The sequence below is a fragment of the Rhododendron vialii genome, chromosome 12a, assembly GCF_030253575.1.
Source record: "Rhododendron vialii isolate Sample 1 chromosome 12a, ASM3025357v1".
Lineage (NCBI taxonomy): Eukaryota > Viridiplantae > Streptophyta > Magnoliopsida > Ericales > Ericaceae > Rhododendron > Rhododendron vialii.
The window spans coordinates 984726-1006196 of NC_080568.1; the positions used below are offsets into that span (position 1 = coordinate 984726).

The following is a 21471-nucleotide window of genomic DNA, read 5'->3' on the forward strand; positions in this document are numbered from 1 at the left end:
AGCGTATCAGTATCAAAGATCAGCAAGCGCGAACCTTAACATCTGGTGGCCGGTTGATATAATCCATATATACGACCTTGATTATATCCACAGTTTTCTACTAAAAGCGAATACGCATTTTATTTAATTTCTTGGTAAATATACAATGCAAATTATTGGTCTCATGTTGCCTTATCAAAGCAAGGATTGCATTCTTGATCAAGGCCATGCAACTATAACTTGAGAAATTATTCAGGGCTGAACTTCATTAGAAGTACTATTGATGCTATTAGATTGGTTTAAGGCAAAGAAAGGATAGGAAAAGTCGACGGTTGTTTGGCACTTCTTCTTCTTTTTATAATTTCTGTTGCCACAAATAATTGCTTCAGGATTTTAAGGGTTATCTTGACGGAATGAGGAAGGTGAAAGTGTAACTGTTTTTGTGATGGGTGGTGCTGTCTAATTCTCTGTTGGATGGTCCTCTTTTTTCTTTTCATGTTTTATGGTCTTTGTATCATTTGCTCGTTAGCGTTTGTGCTTAGCGAGTTTCCCTCTCGATGTACCTCTTTCGAGCCAATAAAATCTTTGTTTTGCTGAGCAAAAAAAATAATCGCTTATTGATTGGACGCCATGCATGACGATCGCTGCGTGCCACGCTGTCAAGCTGCATGCACGTAACCAAGTCCCGTGGCCGAACCAAGAGTGATGCCACGTGGTCGGACCGAAAAATTCGGTGCTGATGTGTCATCGATCGAGCTATATATACGTGATCCTCCAAGATCTGACCAGACGCCTCAGCCCTCCCGCAAAGCTCTGGGCCAGGCGACCCATTTGGTTGCCAATGTTCATCGGCTATCGGGTTCGCCTGGGCCTATTCAGACGGCCCAGATGGGCAACCCAACCGGTATCCGGCCGACTACATTTCTTTCATAGGAGATTTTCAAAAAAAAAAAACAAAGAAAAAAAAAACATAGGATTGATATCCACAAACAGAGCTTCAAATCCAGGGTTTCGATCTCTGTCTGTTTGAGGCCGTTAATGTATCTATTTTAAATATTGGCTCCCTTTGATAATTGAAGGCATATCTCTGACTTCTGGGAGTGATGAATTTATTCTTCTTGATGTCACCAAACATGCTCCAATGCCATTCTCGCAAAAAGAGGTGAACGAAAAGTCTTTCACTTTGAAGAAATGGAACCATGCTTAATTAAAACTGCCGAGGATCCTGTCGGGCGGACTACCCTACAAGGTTGTAGTACGGTCGATTTGATCATTCATGTCGGCAATAGACAGTTCAGATTAATAAGAGTTCAGATTTACATCCGCGCCGAAATGGACGGCTGAATCGGCCTAACTACAACCTTATCCTTTTCATTCCATTTTGTTGGTTCATTTTATTGTTATCAAATATAGAGTGATAAAGATTGCCGATGTTTGACTCAAAGGATCAAAATTTGATGATATTACACTTTTGTCCTTTTTCTTTTGAATCAATGTGACAACTCCAGTAAACTCTTTTTGCTTTCATTTATATATGCTTCGAAAAAGTGCAAAGTCTGACTATTGTATACTCTTCACTTATGTGAGAGATTGGATGATCAAATCTTGTTGAAGGCAGTATCGAACGAAAATTCGATTATCCCTCCTTCAGAGCCGTTTTTTTATCGTTGATTTCCTGATTTATGGGGCTATTTCTTTGGTTGTTATCGCGCTGGACAAAGTTTAAATATTGCCGAACACGATTGCTATATCTCTTTAATGTAAATATCATAAGATACATGAGTAAAAAATTCTGTTACCGCGAAAAAAAAAAAAAAAAACTGTACAACTCCTATTTGTCATTTTTAGGAAATAATTAAGTTCCAAATATTGGAGCTGTCCATAATTAAACTCCCCAAACAATTGTGAACTGTAGGCCCGTGATGTATGTATGTGTCATGTGGACCTTCACTACAACCTAGCCCATGTCTCTCCTTTTTTCTCGGTTAGCATTTACTTTTCCTCGTGAGACAGAGAGAGAGAGATGAAATGAAGAGGACGAGGACCCGGGGATCCAGGGATGCTGTCAAGCAGTGCTTGGTAGTGGTGCCGAGCGATCGATCTGACCTTTCATCTAGACAATCGATGGCTTGATCGGATTAGATCCGAGCTGTTCGTGCCGAAATAACCGGTTGGATTGGCCACTTGGCACAGCTATCAAGCCAATCCGAATATGACTACTAAATAGTGATAAAAAAAAAGAAAAAGGAAAAAAGAGGACCACTCTTATTAAATAAAACTAAATGTCATATCCAATCCGATAGGAAACCAAGGACCCTATAGTGCATTTTTGCCGAGGATGGGTGTCATGTGCGGTCTGAGCTATCCAAAAAATTTGTTGATGGTCATTTCAAAAAGTATCCTACATGGATACACCCCGGAACGCACCCTATAGTGATTATAGAGATGGAAGGCTTGGATCATATACAACACTCCTATAGTGCACCCATGCACTACAGAGTCCTCGAATCCATCAAACTTGATACTAAAATATACTACCGACCCGTTTTTACATGCACAAATTACAAATATGCATGACATCACTTAGATGCCAAATGATATCTTAGTTCTGAAATTAAAATTCAAAATAACCAAATGACGGATTTAGATTCCACTGGTTTGGACGGATGCCCGGGCTTTCGGAGTACACCTCAAAATTTAGGGCTCGATTATCCACCAGGTGAGTACCTTGACGTAAGTGGAGAGTCGTGAATAGTGCAGCCGCGCTAGTTCCCCAGAGATTTGGGTTGTGCAATCAGGTCCATATAGTGGCTTGATTGTAAGGCCGTTCATAAATAATGTATAATTACATAAATAAATCTTAAACAATGTAATCCAACCACACACTTGCAGGAGGGGTGATACCGGTCCGGTTTGGAGGTTTGTTTGGGACCGAACTGGACAATTCGGTTTGGAGAAGTAGAAATCGGAACCAGTCGAAACAAGTCCGGTCCGGTTTCATGCGGTTTATCCGGGGGAGCTGGATCTCTTACCAGTCCTTATCCAGTCCATTTGGAGCTTCCTATTGTTTAATAATGAGATTACTGCACCAAATAAATTATTAAGAAAAAAATACAACTAATACCCAAAGAAAGATTTTTGTGATTCCCAACAAACAAGTGGCCTACCACCTGATTCCTCTATTGAGACTCAACCAATCACAACATTCCACGAAGACAAAATCAGAAAATATGGCCGTTAGTTCTAATCTGGGCCAAAAAAGTCAAAAGCTGGAACTCCTGTGAGTTTCAAACATGGGTGCCCACTTTGCCCCTCCACCTCCCACGGTGGTCCCTGTCAGAGAAGAAGCAAAGAGTGCCCACAATAACATGTCTCACAAGCAGAAAACTGGCCCCCACAACATGTGAAATCTAGTCTAGTCTAGTATAAACAATCAGATCAGATCAGATCAGATCAGTGAGCTACTTCCCAATTCCAATTATTAGCTGGAATGAGATTTTGAACAATCCTATTGGACTTCATTTGTGTGTGCTTGGACTTCATTTATGTGTGCGTTGAATACAAGAGGCATGCGAACACAGATGTGTCACAAACCATCCGATGTCTTGTGGAACTCAAGTGCATCGTGTAAAACTCACGTGTATTAAAACAGCTCCGGATACGTTATTGTCTGGATATGTCTCCGGACATCTTTGTGTTGGACATGAATGTTAGGACACGATGTGTCCAGAGTCGTCCGGGTTGAGTGAATCCTATGTGCATTGTGTTGGGCTGTTTTGATTGCATCTTCACGTGTATTAAAACAGCTCCGAACACGTTATTGACTGGATATGTGTCTGGACGTCTCTGTGTCAGACATGAATGTTCGGACACGATGTGACCAAAGTCATCCGGTTCGAGTGAATCCTACGTGCATCGTGTGGGACTTGCGAATATCAAAACAGTTTTGGGCGCAATACCGTTTGGGTCTGTGTCAGACATCTGGGTGGATAGCAATTGTATGAAATGATTGAGATGAATATGAGAGATCAAAAGAAAAGGCAACATAGTAGATGTTTTAAGCATCATCACTTTCACCTGTGCAGTGGAGCATGCAAGCAAAAGGAGAGAGAGAAAAAAAGGACATGAGAAATGATTCACCACTTTGGTGATTGCCAAAAAAGGGGGAAATAATCATAAAAGGACAACCTAAGAAAACAGACAGGAAAAGAAAGAAATGAAACCAAATGAAAGTTGAACTAACCACCAGACTGCAGTGATGGAGTAACAGATAGACAACAATAAAAACAAAAAGGAAGGATAATAATAATATCATAAATAGAAGAAAGACCATCCTCTCCAAAAACACCTATACATCATCTACTTTGTTGTGCTTATCCATCATTTTGTTCACATATGCGGGAGAAGTTAGTAAAAAACCGAAAAACAACCTCTAATGGTTCAAGAATTTCCAATGGGCTAATCCACATCCAATTGCTCTATGACCTGCATAAATTTCTCCAAAAAGTAACATGAAAATGTAGTTTGATCTACTCGAGGATTACCGAATTTTTTTCCAAAAGTCAAGGGGTGATGAGGCATAATCTCCACCAGGGTCATACCTATGCCCGAGTCATCTGATCAGATGAATGGCTCCCAGATTGTTCTACCCTGCTTTGATCAGTAATAGGTGAATCGCAACTCTCCTTTATGGCCGATTCAATTTCCATGCTTGCAGTGCGGCTTCTCCTGTTCCTCCGGTCCTGCAGACAGACAGTTTAAGCCTGAGACAGACCTTCTAAACATCGTCATCCATTTCACACAGTTATCCTTTCCAACCAAATTACGCCACCCGTGAAAAGGGGCAAGAAAAGGGATTGACATTTGATGGTTACTACTTGCTAATCAAAAGACTAGCTACAAAACTCACAACCTACCTAAATGACGTGACACAGGATGGCAAGCCTGTTGGAGAGCCAAAATGTGCGAGAGGCAAGCTAAAGTGCTTTAAAGGAGGCATTTAGCTAGTATGTTGGATGTACTGAGCTAGTGCCCTCACGGGTCATGATAAGCAAAGTATTGTCCAAAGTTCCCAAATTTGTACACGGTCATATGTCTAATACTAATACATGTCAGTCACGTATATAAGTGGTTTTACTAATCTTCAAGAACTCTAGAATTGAATTGCCAATACAGAACTAACTCCAAAAAGCAGCAGCAAAATGAGTGAAGAGCTTAACAAATTCTCTATTGAATGTATATTAGCTATTACCGAACCATGGAAATAGATAAAAAGGCCACATTTCAGAGACATCGTTTGATGGAACTCTCTAAAATACCAAATGGTAGCAGATCCATTTGCCAATTTATGTGAATGTAGTCGTGTCGGTATTCGAAAAGTCCTTAGTTCCTCGATCCATTCCATGGCACAAAATCCATCATTGGCCACACAATCATTTTGGTTATGCCAGGGTTGGATTACATTTTTCTGATTCCCATTCAAGCATTCTCATTCAATACTCCATCAATGCTGCCTTATTTTGTTCCAAGTCCCTTTCTTTCCATTCGTCCTTACGTAACCAACTTGAAGCAAGTCAACGAAGTCTTTCCTTCCGAAATCCAACATATAACACAGACACATGGCCTACCATATGCACCAAACTTCATAACTGTAATGACCATTGGTGTTTATTCACGCAACAAGGTATTGCACAGTAACCAGGCAATTTCTCACACCTCCGCTGGTATAAAGGTGGACAAGATTTGAGTGGCACTACAGTGATGGACTAACTGTCAGTAGGTGCCGCCTATTTCCACACATATCGATAACGACGATAAGTAAATAGGTGTTGCCTCAGCAACCGTTCAAATCCATGCGAGGAAGGAATTCTAACTATCATATTATGGAAACTTCAACATTATTAGAGAACAACAAATTCAATTCTGCAATTTCTTTATTTTTTATTTTTGTTTTAATCGTGGGGGTCATTACATGGTGGGATTTTGCAAAAATCCTGAAATTTATCAAAATGCAGATAAGTAGAACATTACAAGAGTGTATCCGCACCTCGCGATAAGGGAATTCATCGGCTTCAAGCATTTGAACAACCTGACTCATTTTGGGCCGTTTCTCTGAGTCTGGATCAACACACCTTAAAGCAACCAGAAGGGCACGCTTTAGGGCACGTGTTGCAGGTTTAACGTCAAGGTTTTCATCCACAACTTCATCAGCTCTTCTGTTTCCTACCATAATTTTAAGCCACTCAACAAGATTAACCTGCCATGCAAACAGGAAGAGTGATCACTGATGGAAAATACTAGCAAAACAGTGTCTTGATTATTTAAACATAGAGAGAGAACACAACTAGAGACAACAAGAGTTCTAACGAATTTGGTACCTCATTAGCAGGCCGATTATAATCAACAGGATCCCTTCCTGTTACTGCCTCAAGCAAGAGAACACCAAAACTATAAACATCACTCTTTTCATTTAACATCCCAGTATTAGCATATTCTGGTGCCACGTAACTGTAAATAACACGGAGGGACAGACTTTTTAGTTTTAAGAAGTGAAGCTTTAATCAGAAAATGCTTTACAATTTTCAAAAAGAGGAGCTTTCAGTATAAGATCGCACACATTACCCAAATGTTCCCATAACTCTGGTGGTTATATGACTTTCTCCTGAATCCAAGAGCTTGGCCAATCCAAAATCAGAAACCTTGGCATTGAACTCATCATCAATTAAGATATTGCTAGATTTTATGTCACGGTGCACAACTTTTGGTTCTATTGCTTCGTGCAAATATGCAAGCCTGGACATCATATGGTAACACATACTTTTTTTTCAGCTCAACCAGATTCCCGGAAACATAGCTAGTACAGGAAAAAATAGTACATGAAAGAGTCCAAGCATTGAAAATAAAAAGAGAAGAAAAGGGACTTACGCCTTAGCAGTACCAAGAAGAACCTTCATTCGGGCTTCCCATGTAAAGTTACCATATTGGCGCATAGCACCATGAAGCCACTGCTCCAAGTTGCCATTATTAACATATTCATAGACCAGCATTCTGCTTGAAATAAAAGTCAAAACTTATGCAGTGAAGACTAATATGATGCTATAACACAAGGAATCTGCTAATGTAGACATACATAAAGTGAATAGCGGAGAAGACAAAAATCCAGAAATCAACAGAAATGTATGCACTTACCTGTGAACTCCTTCTATACAGTAGCCAAGGAGCCGCACAAGATTCTTGTGTCGAACGTGACCTATAGCCTCCACTTCAACCCTAAATTCTCTCTCTGCCTGCCCCCTGCAACGCCAAATTTTCACACAACCATAAAATGTTGAACTTATAAAGACTAAGATTTATTTCCCAAACATTGAGAGTCTTTGACTCATTCTTACAGATTGTTGAGAAGCTTCTTGACTGCCACCTCAGTCCCATTGACGAGCTTCCCCTTGTAAACAACTCCATAGCCACCTTCGCCAAGAATGTTCTCCGATGAGAAACGATTCGTCGCAAGATCAAGGTCTCTAAGAGTAAACCAGTGACCCCACCCAAGATGCGAGACTTCCGGCAGTCCAATTAAAGGAGAGGCCATTGGTAGTCCATATGGAAGTGAAGACTGTTTCCGGATTGTTCCAGAACTTTCCCCTGATTGTGAACTACACGCCCTCTCTTGATGATAAACTGAGCTACATTGGCTTATATTATCGGCATCGCCTGACATGCTTGTACCCAAATGAACTAACATCTTTTCGGAATTCTTATCGCTTGATTTATCATTAACCGCAAGGAATAAGCTTTCCGGATCATCAAGGGAGTTTTGACGCCCAACTCTATCGACCTTGATATCTTTCGAGACATTGGGTATTAGGGTAAGTGGATACTTGTCTAGGGTCCTTTTAGATTTTCTCCGAAGGGTGACCCATAAAGCTAAGATACATAGAATGAGAATTATGAATGCACCAACACAAATACCAATCACAACCCATAGTTTTAGACCCAAAAATGAAGTTTTCGTCGACAACTCTGCATTTAAACTCCCCGATGACATTTCTGGGTGACCCTGGTACTCCGATATGATGAAACAATTTCCACCTGGATTCCAGAACATGTTAGGTTCCTAATAAAATGCAAAACACCTAAAACAAACAGAGATTTCCAATAAGCTTCAAACGCATTTTCCAGTGATTTACAAAGTTTGCAGAACAAAATTACTATCTCCTCCCTGATTTAACACTCAAAAGCCGTAAAAGAAGGCTACCTTTGCAAGAAATAATGATTCTTTGCTTAATCTGGTCAAATTAGCAAACCATTAATAGGGAAATTAAAAAGTTGAAACTAATCAGGCATGGGATTTCAACACACTCAAACTACATTTTGAAGTCGACAGTTCAATTAGAAATAGTGATCCTTAACAAACTATTCCCTATTATTTCAGGCATTTGATAAGCCAGGGAAATCCCTATTCCATTCAGCAAACAAACACCCACAAATCCCATTTTCCAAATTCCAACTCCAAATCTACAAAATAGGTAGAAAATCCAGCATAGCATGACTTATGATCTAAGGGGAAAATAAAGAGAAATGTACATATAATATAAAGTAATTTATTCAAAGGAGAAAGAACTTACCCTTGCAGTTATCCAAATTCTAAACCTAACCCTTGATCTTTCTTCTTTGAGAACCCTAAGAACCAAACAAAGGGCCTATCTTTGAACCAACAGAGACCGTAGAGAGACCAATGTGAAGAGTTGGAATGAAATATAACAAAACCCCACCAGAAAAAAACACAAGAAACCCAGGAGAAAGTTAGCAGTTGAAGAGGAGTGGTTTAGAAGCAGAAGGGTATGGCCAACAGTGGGCCTAAAAGAAAAAAAGAAAGAATTGAGAAAGCAATAGAATAAGTGAAGAAATAAGGCCAGACAAAAGGCTAATCTATGAAGGGCAAATGTAGGAAGAAAGTGTAATCAGAGAGAGAATGTGAAAGGGGGGGGGGGGGGGGGGGGGGAGAGAGAGAGAGAGAGAGATCAGAGAAAAGAAGAGGTGGGTGAAATGGTTTGGTGGGTTGAGTGAATGTGGAGTAGAGCTGGAAAGAAAGCTTGGTTTGCAATGGAGGAAACCAGAGAGAGAGAGAGAGGAAACAGTAAAGGGAAAGCAAAAAATGAGGGGAATAGAAGATGGGCGTTTATAGCTGGGTGAGAATAATTAATGGAAAAGTGAAAACCCCAACAAAAGGAAAGAGAGAGAACTGTGAACATGACTCATGGGATGGGGGGAGAGAGAGAGAGTCAAGTCGTCGACCAAAGACAGAGGGCATTAACTCACTCCATATCTAGTTCACTCTGCATCAGAATTACCTGATTATCCTCTTCTTTAAAGGTGATAGATAAAAAATATATACTCCATATATTAACGCTTTTTATTCTTATTTGCAATTTTATTTTGTCTCCTGACTCTCTTCGGTCAAAATCAAACCAAACCAAATCTCAAGTCTAACTGAGTTTGTTACGTGAATCTGTTATTCCCAATGAGTTCTGTCGATTGCACTGTTTAGTGTCATATGAAAAAAATTTGAATCTTTCGGCTGCCGCCTCTAAAAGTCAATTTTAATTTTATCACTCTCTTTATATTGCTACCGTCTGCAATCTCTTTAGTGCATAAATTAAAAAGTTGAATTAAAATCGACTACTATAAAACAAAAACCAACCTAACAACAAGAAAAATTAATCAATTAAATTAAGACACCCTAAACATAAATTAAGACACCCTAACTAATTATGTACTACTAGTATTTAAGGTCAATCTCAAAGCAAGTTGCCTTTTCCTTTTTCTTTTCTCTTGCTTCCTCTTTTTTCTTTTGTTTTTTGTGTGTGTCTGATGGGAGTGAAATGCATCCCCGCTCCTCTGAACTATCAAGACAGTGAAACCAATCACATTCCCATCCATGTTCAATGTGAATCACTTAACTTTGAAATTTCGAAGTACGTTTGGATCATTTTCCAAAAAAATAAATACTTGAATTTCCCTGAAGTCAAAGAAGCAACTTAAAGGATATATCCTTTGTCAAGAAGCATCTCTTCATTTTCACATTGGTGGGTTTTTCTTAAAATGTTTGTTTAAAGGATTTTAGATAGTTGTTTCTGCTAATTGAACTTTTAGTTAATGGATGTGAGAGGAGAATACCATGTCTTGAAATTAGTAATTTTCGTTGGCTTTTTTGTTTGTTTAGCCAACAGGAGAAAACACGCCGAGAAAGCATGTGCAAAAATAAAGTGTACTTTCTAAATGTTTTCGCATAGCCTTGCACAAGAAAATGTAAAATATGATGCCATTGAAACGGCTAAGATTGTTTTGCGTAAAGGATAAGTTTTTGTGTGCTGAACGGGTATCACATGGCGGTACCCGTTAAAGGTAATTGCATTTTTCTAAATTCCAAAATGAAAAATTAATTTTGCTTTCAATATATCTGGAATAATAATATAATATTGGCGGCAATAATTTCGTGTGTTGATTATTTGTGCAGTGTATAAGTTTAATATACTTCAAAAGAATCAACCTTGTGCACTAAAAAATTGTGCCCAATAGAGCCGGGACCCTGTAGTGCACTCCTGCCCCTGCATTACAGGGTCGATACCCATCTCTTTCTCTTTTCCCCTGTATCCTAAGCTTTCCCCTGTATCCTAAGCTAGATTAGGGTAGATATTCTCAAACTTTCAAAAAATAATCTATTGGCTATTTAGTAACTGTGTTTTACTAAAATGTAAGAAGATTGTGGTAATTTATCTCAACTTTGTAAGAATCTTGAGTTTAGCCAAAATACAACTACAAAATTCTATGCCTTAACTAAAAATCGTGCATGTTAAATTTCAATTACTCGAATCTCTAGTCAAATCTGCCATGATTAATATCGTTTACTTGAGTATAACTTTGGAGATGATAAAAGTGAATTTTTATCATAAAATATGGTATCTCCAATTAAAAGCCTATGAATGAAAGAAAATTTTAATTCCAACCAAAATAAAAACTAGAAAATCCTATGCCTTAACTAAAAATCATCCACGTTAAATTTTGATTACTCGAATCTCTAGTCAAATCTGCCGTGAATATCGTTTACTTGAGTCTAATAACTTTGGAGATGATAAAAGTGAATTTTTACCATAAAACACGGTATCTCCAATTAAAAGCTTATGAATGAAAGGAAATTTTAATTCCAACCAAAATAAAACTAGAAAATCCTGTGCCTTAACTAAAAATCGTGCACGTTAAATTTCGATTACTCGAATCTCTGGTCAAATCCACTGTAAATATCATTTACTTGAGTCTAATAACTTTGGAGATGATAAAAGTGAATTTTTACCATAAAATATGGTATCTCCAATTAAAAGCTTATGAATGATGGAAAATTTCAATTCTTGTTAAACTTTGTACCTTTTCCTTTTATTTTCTTTGTTATATTTGTCCTTGAGCCTATTACAAGGAAGTACAAAAAGACTAAACGTGAAGTGTGAACATTATAAGGTCCTTCAATAAAATGATGGACCATATTCCGCAATGGAATGATGTGGCAATAGTAATTTTTGGAGTGGAAATAGTATTTTTTTTGAGTGGCAATAGTATTTTTTCTAGTATGGCAATAGTGAATCTTGGATTGACACTAATAATTTAGGTGTAGCAAAGAAATTGAATGACAATTCCTTTGTTTTTTTTAATGGAATGACAACTCATTTATTTATAAGGTGAATAGTGATTCCATTTGAAATTATCATTTTATCATTTAATGGTGAACCAAATATGAGAATAAGTATTCTATGGAATGATTATTATATTCCAACATTGATTTCATCAAACCAAACATACCCAAGATCAATTGATAGTTGGCCTCGTTAAAGGGACTAATATTTGAATACATAATCTTATTGAAAGGAAAAAAATAATCAATCCTCACCATAATCTTGAATAATGTATAAATCTAATGCGGGTGAATAACAAACATGGTTTAACAAATATATACATATATATATATATATATATATATATATATATATATATATAAAATTTGGGGGTGTTCGTGAAAAAAAAAAAAAAAGATGGTCAATCCACATCAGGAACATATATTGTACGGCTTTTTCAAGAATTTCGAAAAATGGATAAAGCCATTTAAAGGTGTAGCATATATTTATGCTACTTCTGATTCCAAGAAATCCAGACTGACAATTTGAATCCCCAAATTTATGAAAGCAGGAGTATTTATTGGATGGTATCGAAATAAGTACTTTCTTTTGAGTTAGTTTTGGTCATGCTTGCCTAGCTTCAATTCACGAGTCCAACTGATGGGTCCTGTTCCGGCGTCTAACGTCTAGTTTTATGCGGCTTTTATATTTCGGATTGAATTACCAACTTTTTGAGGTACAAAAAAAAATTGACTGTTGATTTTGTCACTTTCTTTTTTGTTAACGTCACTCCCCTGCAAGTGTATTTTTGGTGCAAAAATATACTTGCAGAGGAATGACGTTAGAAAAAAAGGAGTGACAAGATCATTTCCCAAAAAATATTACAAACATGGATGACAACCATCGACAACCATCGAATTTAATAGCATTCCCCGGGCTCTGTGTATTCTCTTTATATGAATACACACCTCATTTTCTTTAAATTGGCAAATATTTTTAGTGAAGTTGGTTGCTCATCTCCCTCTCCCAGTGGTGACTAGGGTTTGACTCTCACAGGAGGCAGGACTTTGGGGGTCAGGGTTATGAATAGCCTCTGGACCACCCTGTGTTAACTCTAACACCCTCTACTAACCATCGCTGATGTATACAATGTTAGACAAAAAAAAATTATGATGGTAATTATACCGTTTCTTAGAGAATATGTCACTTTCCCTTAGATTGGTTAAATTGTCTGTCATAACGAAAAATTTAATGATTGCATTTTAGTTGAAAGTTTAAGAGATGTATTTATCTAGTGATGAAGTAAAAAAAAAAAAAAAGATCAAAGTACAAAGGGTGCAAGCAAAAATCCACCATATAATAATTGCCTTCCTGTTATTTTCCATTGGTATGCCAAATGGAGTTTGACTAAGCCAACAAAAGTTAAATTTTCCGCAACGGTCCCCAAAGGATAATTTATGTCAATTCCTTTTTGGAAGGATAATTATGTCAATTCAAGTTAATCACAGAGAGAGAGAAGTTAATCAGAGAGAGAGAGAGAGAGAAAGTAAATAATGGTGCCTTTCGCGCATGAGAGAGAACTTAATCAGAGAGAGAGAGAGAGAGAGAGAGAGAGTAAATAATGGTGCCTTTCTCGCATATCATTATGGATCTTTAGGGAAATAAAAAGCCACAATTGGAGGAGAAAGGCTTTGATGTGAAGCAAACCCTTGGAATAAAGTTATGTCTTCAAATCTTTCAAGGGCCTATCTGTTTACTACCTAATAAAAAAGGATTAGTTTCTTAAGTGGGATGTGTAAAAAACATTATTACTATTAAAAAAAGTTAAACCAGCAGGCCCACTTCATGGACTTTTAATCTCTAGTCTAGTCTTCGATCTAAGGTAGTACTATAACTATTGCTAGCATCTTAAAAAAAGACTAGTTAAATCCATTCCTAGTATTGTTTTTACGATAGTAACGTGTTTGAGTTGGCATATGCGCATGCATACATGAATTAGTCCGGAAATTTTTAAGTTAACAACTGAATAAATTCTTTTACGACCTTATGTTTCTTTTCACTTGCTATAAGAATCAAACCTATGAGCACAAGGGTAAGTTCCTCATCTGCTTTAATTTTTGCCCACTCAGTCAATTCGTTGGATTAAGGCTGGTTACATCCATTGCATGAATTTTTTACCAGAATTATACTTTTAATTTGGATATTTTTTTCCAGAATTATACTTAAAGGGTGTCGTAGCTTACTAAAAAGGGTACCGTAGTTGCTCTATCTCTCGACACGTAACGTTACCACAAGACCATTGGGCTAGAAGGATGGGTTTTATATTTGGAAGGTTCAAGTTGTGTTTAGCCTTGTTTTTAACTAGCTAGCACTCACAAGCTGAACGGAAAATTGAAGTGTGCGTCACGCGCGAAAATTAGAATGGAAGGATTGATGAATGGGAATTCTGATTCAAGCACAAGGGACTAATTTTTGGCATAATGAAACATAAACTCACATTTATGTATTTACCCCCCACCCCCCCCCCCCCCCCCCCAAAAAAAAAAAAAAAAAACTCACATTCATGTATTTATGTTTTTTTTTTGGGGGAGGGATTTCAGTGTCCGGTGGAGTACCACGTGGTGCCTGCTTGGCGCATCCGAGCGTCCATTGCGTTTTTTAACGGCTCGAATTAGGAGAGAGAAAAATGAAAGAGAAAGTGTTGGGGTGAAAGGAGAGAGAGGGTTTCAATCGAAACAGTCTAAAAGTGTATTGGACGGTCCGAATGTATCGAGCAGGTACCACGTGGGATATATCCACCGGGCACCGGAAATTTTCTCATGTTTAGGGGCCACGTAAACTAATGTTTTGCACTTTTGGGTACTGAATTGGCAGAACTGAAACATGATGGACGAAGTACTTCAAAGTGCACTCTGAAGAAACCATTAACCTTCAACCTTGCACGTGCACCACGTGGATGAATCATTACTTCCTCTCACATTTGGTCCCTAGATAGATAAATGACCCCAACTTTTTATCAGATGCTTATTTTTCAGAGAAAGTGCAGTGTTTCTGTAGAGGATGTTGGAAAGGAATTGGATGTTCTTATCGGTAAAGTCTCGATCTGAACAAATTCGAATAATTAATTGTAGTAATGGACGATCCAGATTAAGGATCGTCGTGTCCATTCTAAGTAATTCTTTCTATTCTCTATTGGATCCTCTCTAGTACTTACCGGGACAGATAATTCTTTCTATTCTCTATTGCACGTCCCTCATTCTCTTCGGCCGCACCAATTTAAGTTGCTTTTAAGCTTTGTTATAACCTGTTTTCGTAAAAAAGCCTAGAATTAGCAAGGTGTGCAAATTAAAGTTGGCCCCGGCAACCAGCTTTAGTATGAAAAAAGAACAATATAAATCATAATTGCTATAACAAGGAAGGTCATACATGGCCTACAAGGTCGTTGGCTTCAAGATTATGCAACTAATTATTACTCTTGTTGAATCTGCATGCTTTTAGTATTTTGTTACAGGCGATTTTCCGCTTGATCAAAAAAAGTTTTGTGTTACAGGAGACTAACATTTTTTCTTTTTCTTTTTTTTTTTGTAAAAGTTACAAGACTAACATTAATAGTTTCATATCAAAATTTGGCATATATAGTTCTCATGATCTCATCGAGGAGGTCATCAAAGTTCTTTATTTTTGCTTGGCGAAAGTTAGTATTGTTGGTTGAAAATTTCTTTTGTCAAACGATAACAAGTCCATTGATAGCCCCAGTTGCATGAGAGTACACGGTGCCTATCATTGGGCTACTAGTCCACTTGCGAGGTTATCAAAGTTTTACATTGGACTAAACTGTGTGATTTAACATATAGAAGCAATTAAAATGTCAGGATTAAAAATAAATTTAACGTGTGATGTCAACCCTGCAAATGCATGCCCCTAGCTAATTAATGGTCAAAGTTTACTTGGTATGGTGTCCACATAATTAAGTAAACTGTGAGGGGAATCCCTATGGAGTCCACAGCAGATTGATCACATGCAGCAGTTCTATATTAATCTCTTTTTCTTGGTAAAATTCTACACTAATCTTATATATAATGAAAATATCATCTTTTCTTTTCTTTTCTTTTTTCTGCCATTGTCAGAACAAAAGAAGTTATTACATTCCCACTAATTGCAAAAGTGTGACATAGATAGATATCTTGTAGTCATAGTACTATGAACATGCCAAAGAATTTCTAGGGTTTTTGTTGGCTTCTCTATGTGTCCTTATCAGATCCAATCAGATGCTCCTGCCTTTTGGATGCTTCAATAAGGTCTTTTTGGGCATTTTATTTTCTCACCAAATCCCATTATCTACACTTGTCATCATTCTTCAACATTTTATTATGTTCACTTTCTTCAATCACCAACTTTGCCCTTTTACGAACCGTTTGTTTGTTGAGATTAATAGTGAAGATTATATAGCTTAAGAGTGATATTGTATATCTCATACTTTGTGGGATAAAATATCTGATGGGTATTTGGTTCGGGTCACAAAACTTTAACCAAATACCCAATATGAAAAATCATTCAATACATAGTCACGTGGTGCTCCATACCTCTTTTCAACCACACATTTAACGTGGGACCCAAAATAAGTGTGTAAATCCCACCCCAATATATGGATGACTTAGGGTACCACGCGACAGTGTTTCAAATACACTCATCTCTCTGGGAAACATAGTCCATTAATCAATGCTCATTTGCGGTCAAACAAAATGGTATGTATTGAATCAATTTCGTACCATTGTAACTCATATTGTAAGACAATTATCTCCTCCGTCATTTTGTATAAAGTTTGTATATATTAGATTTTATTTTTCAGAAACATTTTACTATTATGATATCGTTGAAAAATACTGGGTCATTGGTGTCATTTAGGGAACTTTTCTAATTGGTCTTTGTAAGAGCCCGTTTCAGAATACCTTTTTAAAAAATAAGTACTTATTTCACATTTTCAAACTCAAAAATAATGTAAATGAAAAATAAATTTTTAATTTTTTTTTGCACCGTTCCATATTACATATTTTTAAATTTTAATATACCAATTATTTTAGAACTTGAAATTATTTTCTTAAAAAATAAATACTTATTTGACATTCGGGAACGGGGCCTAAGTAAACAGCTATGTCAAAGGCCAACTTATTGGTTCGTGTGAGGCAGGCCAGTTAGGGCTTGGCCCATATCGCAAAGTTTGACCCAGTAGTTTAGGAGCTTATGGTTTTGGGCTAAAATTAAGAAGGGCCTATTTGATGTCCAGATCTACAACAAAAACAGTGAAAAAAGTTAAAAACTGTGAGCCTTACAATTTTCTTGATAAATATATACACAGAAAGTCACAAAAAATTGATTTTTTCATTATTTTCTCACAACTGAACGGGACCTTTTAAGGGGGTGTGGCATACTTGCAAAAACAATTCTACTAGTACTATTTTCGATGTGGGGTTCTAGGGGTGAAATTGGATGAGATTTGGACTTGTAAAATTCATTTTATACAACAAAGTTTATGAAAAGTTGAAAAAAATCAGAAAAAATAGCCAAACAAACATGACAAATCAAACGGACATGTTTTTTTTTCTTCTTATTTTTTGTTACTTTATCTTTTCTTAGTTTTTTTTTGTTGGATGCCTAATATTGTTTTTAAGTTTTAGTCCATTTTAAAAAAAGTGTAAATATTTTAACAAAAATTGCATAAGTAAAAAGTTAATCAAGATCTTTAATTTGATGTTAAAAATCCGGAAAACCACACACAAAGGTACCCTAATTATTATTAAAAAATGCATATTTTGTCTATGAGTGGGCTAAAATTTTGGAAAGTACTCCACTGTATTGTAATTTGCTTTTTCTTTTTTACAAAAACCAAGTCCACCGCCCTTCTCTTACGCTATATATATTCTCTCTCTCACACTGTCAAGCCAAGAATTCTGAAAACTCCTTTTTCTTCCAAAAACCCTAACCCACAAACTCAACCCAAATCTCTCTTTCTCTCTCTCATAAGCCATGGCTATACTGTCAGAAGTCGAAGAAGATCAAACCCCCACAAACCCATCGCCATCATCAGAGACTGTGAAGCCAGAGAACAAGGAGGAGGTGGCGGCGGCTGCTGCGGATGAGAAGAAGACAGACGGAAAACGAGGTACATTTATTTTATCTTTTTTTGTGTGTGGCTCTATCAACATATATTTTATCTATTGCTTTTTTGTTTATTTCTTGTTTATATGTTGATGAGGCTTTAGGGTTTGTTCCTTTGCTATTTCTTGAAGGTTTCTTGATTTAGTCTATTAAGTCTTTTAAGGGTATGGGAAAAGAGAAAAAAGAATTAGTCTGGCATATTGTACGTAGGAGATTTCAGTTGTGGTGTTTGGTTGTGAAGACAAGGTGGGTAATATGGTAAATTATCTTTAATATTATCTGAAGCAACAATAACAATGTGTCATATTGTATAGTTTCTTTTGGTTCTGTCCATATGTATTGTTATCTTTTTATTGCTTATTGGTATGTGTGATGTTGATATTGAATTGGTTCTTGGGTTTGTTGATATGAACTTCTTTAAGGTATCTTGATTTAATTTATTTTCTCCTTGAGAGTGTGAGAAAAGAGGTATCTTGATTTAATTTATTTTCTCCTTGAGAGTGTGAGAAAAGGAAAAGAACTCGATTTGTTGGGTTTGGCCTAACATATTATTGGAGTTTAAAATTATTTTTGTCATTTATGAACTTTTGTTTGTTTTCCGTCATGTTTTTATGGATTATATAAAGTAAAATTGTATGACAAAACTTGAAAAAATTCACTAAATATGAAGTTAACCCAAAATAGACGGACTGTTTTGAATTATTTTTGACTTTAGTGATTTTTAAAAAAGTTTCTTGTTATAATTTTTAACTTTTTAGGTTCCTCTCATCGGGACGAATCAATAATCTCTAGATATTTGACGCAAGCAAAACTAACAAAAAAAAATTTAGAAGATTAAAATTTTAGGAAAAATAATCCAATAATAAAGTTAGGCCAACCCCCACTTTAGTCTGGCATATTCTAGTACGAGATTTTAGTTCCGGTGTTTGGTTGTGAAGATAAGGTGGTATTAGAGTAAATTCAAATATGGCATAATATTATCTGAACCACAATGTGTCATATTATTTGTTTGTTTCATTCTTACGCGTGAAGTAACTAAAGAAGGTAGAACTTTAGAGAATAAATTCCAGAACTTACATCCTCAAGAATTACAAGAATTATTTTCTATTTGTAGTTTATTAGTGGAATAATAGATATTCTTTTCCATCATTGAATAAGAAGGGATGACCTATATGTTTACCATGTTCGTTGTTGTCAACCAACTCATCTACAAGATGGTGCTTTAGCTTGTTAGAGAGAAGTGAACTCAATATCCTATACAACAACCTAATGAAGAGAGATTGATACCTTGAAATAAAGTGGGTTTTTTGGTTGCTAACTAAAGGCGGGGATTTGTTTCTTTTCTTTGTGTTTTCTCCTCCACCCACGGGTCAAAATCTTCCAACCATTAGTCACTACTTATTATGTGTCTTCTGGCTTCGTTGGTTGCATTGTTATTTGGCCTTTCTAGATTTTAGCCACTCTTCAATAGTGAGGGATCCGTAAGATTCTTGTGTTGTTAACAGTGTATTGTATTCTTTGATTTTAATATCTTACCAGCGCCCAATAAAGGCAATGGCCTCGATATGGATACATATTCTTGGGGTCAAAGCTTGCAAGAAGTTACCATCAATGTTACAGTCCCTGCTGGCACTAAATCAAGGTTTGTTGTGTACGAACTAAAGAAGAATCATCTGAAGGTTGGACTTAAGGGCCAGTCTCCTATAATTGATGTAAGTTCTTTCATTTCCGATTCAATCCTAGATATTTCTGTGAGGCCTTGTTATATCTTGAAGTTCATGAATTCTAAGTTTGGCTCTAGCAGATTCTCATCACCTCTAATCAAATTGTTTACCTGCAGGGTGAGCTGTTTCAGTCTGTGAAGGTTGAAGATTGCTTTTGGAGCCTAGGTATCTTTTTGTATTCAGACAAGCCCCAAGTCATTGAATTTGCATGTCTGACATATGGATGGGATAGTCAAACGGGCTAAAGAGTGCCTCTATGTGTGTCTGTGTGATATCAATATTTATCAGACCATTTGATTGGTTTACTGGGGAATGCCATGAACTTGCTAGCAGTGTTTGGTCGACTGGAAAGAAGCGAAAATGGAATGACCATTCTATTGTAATGCTCATTCCACCTCTTTATTTGCTACATAAGTGAGAGAATGTACTGTAAAAATGGAATCATCAATCACCAATTTGGGTAAATGGTCGATTCCTTTGGGAGGCTGAAGAACGACTGTTCCATTTCTTTTAAGTAACTTTCATTCCTGTGGACCAAACACTACCTACTTCTTTAAACTTTTTCCCACTTTGTGTCGATTCCTTGTCAGGATAGTTGTACCATTTTATGTATTTGTGAGAAAACCAATATTTTGTGCAGAGGATCAGAAATCCATCTCTATACTTCTGACAAAACAGAACCAAATGGATTGGTGGAAGTGTTTGGTGAAAGGTGATCCTGAAATTGATACTCAGAAGGTAGAACCTGAAACCAGCAAACTATCTGACCTTGACCTGGAAACGAGATCCACTGTGGAAAAGATGATGGTAGGTCACTAATGCTTTTCACATGTACTTTGCTGCTTGTAATGGAAGAAGGCCCATTTTGAAACCATGCAGCACATGAAATTGCTCTCTTGAGAATGTTGTTCGTCTCATATCAACTCCAATGTATTGTGAAGACGAATTTTCCCCTTTTCTTTTTCCTCACTCTACGATTCTTACTAGTATTGCTGGTACTCTTTTATTTATTTGTTTGAATTTTCCATGTACTAATCAGCTTTGTAGTTGGTTGATTCCTTCATTTCTGATTTTGTTGCTTTTTATCCCTTCCCCTGCAGTTTGACCAGCGGCAGAAGTCTATGGGCCTTCCAACAAGTGAGGAGATGCAGAAGCAAGATCTTCTTAAGCAATTCATGGCGCAGGTAAGCACTTTAAGAAACTCTCTCTCTCTCTCTCACACACACACACACTCAACACACAAACACATAGAAGATTGGTTACTGAATTCATGTTTGGGTTTCGTGCAGCATCCGGAGATGGACTTTTCGGGGGCAAAGCTAGCTTAAAAGTCTGAGTCATCGCCTGAAGGAACTGCTGCTGCTCTAGACATATATACATCTCCGTAGACTGAAGTGTCTTTTTGTGTGGGGATCCTTTCTTTTCCTTCGGCCTATTTTAATTGTTTACGCTTTCAATAGTATGGTCTGGTTACTTTGCTCGTGACTTGTTAATATCTTGGTTTATGGTTAAGACAGTACAGTTAATCTCTCAAATACTATCTACAATACCTATCCTTTTGGAAAACTGTTTGGTTCTTGTTTGTTTTTCTTTTTCTATGGATGGGTTCTGATGGGATTCGCATACGGTGCTGCACCAGGAGACAGTGCTGTTTTGAGCCATAATTCGAAGCCATCTGTTCATATGCTTCCGACCTTATTTGGAGCATCTCTCTCTCTCTCTCTCAACCAAAGCTCCTCTTCGCCTCTTGTAAATGCTCCGACTGCCTCTCTTTCCTTGACTCTTACTTCTGTCACTGGGAAGTCCATACCAACTCAGAAACATCCCTCTGTCATCAATAACTAGAAAATCATCAAGTTCTACTCTGTGTCACCATGTGTGACTGGAACAAGGTCGGTCAGATTCAAATAATTGAGACGTCCAAATTCGACTTGACAAACACAATATGGGAA

General features: G+C 37.1%; 2 protein-coding genes across 2 annotated transcripts; one reads left to right on the top strand and one right to left on the bottom strand.

Moving 5' to 3' along the window:
* Window positions 1-4277: 4277 nt before the first annotated feature.
* Window positions 4278-9268, bottom strand: LOC131311324 (probable receptor-like protein kinase At2g42960). The gene is made up of 8 exons (XM_058338728.1): window positions 8601-9268; window positions 7368-8064; window positions 7168-7272; window positions 6904-7026; window positions 6601-6771; window positions 6357-6486; window positions 6026-6235; window positions 4278-4721 (listed from the first exon to the last, which is right to left on the bottom strand). The coding sequence occupies exons 2-8, from the start codon at window positions 8018-8020 to the stop codon at window positions 4581-4583; spliced, it is 1533 nt and encodes a 510-aa protein (XP_058194711.1). The 5' UTR covers window positions 8021-8064; window positions 8601-9268; the 3' UTR covers window positions 4278-4580.
* An 8218-nt stretch (window positions 9269-17486) lies between these two features.
* On the top strand, window positions 17487-21085 carry LOC131311112 (protein BOBBER 1-like). Its single transcript, XM_058338441.1, has 6 exons — window positions 17487-17799; window positions 19335-19507; window positions 19636-19684; window positions 20160-20326; window positions 20620-20703; window positions 20809-21085. The coding sequence occupies exons 1-6, from the start codon at window positions 17664-17666 to the stop codon at window positions 20845-20847; spliced, it is 648 nt and encodes a 215-aa protein (XP_058194424.1). The 5' UTR covers window positions 17487-17663; the 3' UTR covers window positions 20848-21085.
* The last annotated feature ends 386 nt before the right edge of the window (window positions 21086-21471 follow it).

What these genes read in the sequence shown, in the direction of transcription:
- LOC131311324 (XM_058338728.1), bottom strand. Translation starts at nt 8,020, where the DNA reads ATGTCATCGGGGAGTTTAAATGCAGAGTTGTCGACGAAAACTTCATTT. An exon ending in CTTCTTGGTACTGCTAAGGC is followed by an intron (nt 6,772 to 6,903) that starts GTAAGTCCCTTT and finishes TATGATGTCCAG; the next exon opens with GCTTGCATATTTGCACGAAG. An exon ending in ATAATCGGCCTGCTAATGAG is followed by an intron (nt 6,236 to 6,356) that starts GTACCAAATTCG and finishes TTTGCATGGCAG; the next exon opens with GTTAATCTTGTTGAGTGGCT.
- LOC131311112 (XM_058338441.1), top strand. Translation starts at nt 17,664, where the DNA reads ATGGCTATACTGTCAGAAGTCGAAGAAGATCAAACCCCCACAAACCCA. An exon ending in AGATTGCTTTTGGAGCCTAG is followed by an intron (nt 19,685 to 20,159) that starts GTATCTTTTTGT and finishes TATTTTGTGCAG; the next exon opens with AGGATCAGAAATCCATCTCT. An exon ending in CCACTGTGGAAAAGATGATG is followed by an intron (nt 20,327 to 20,619) that starts GTAGGTCACTAA and finishes CTTCCCCTGCAG; the next exon opens with TTTGACCAGCGGCAGAAGTC.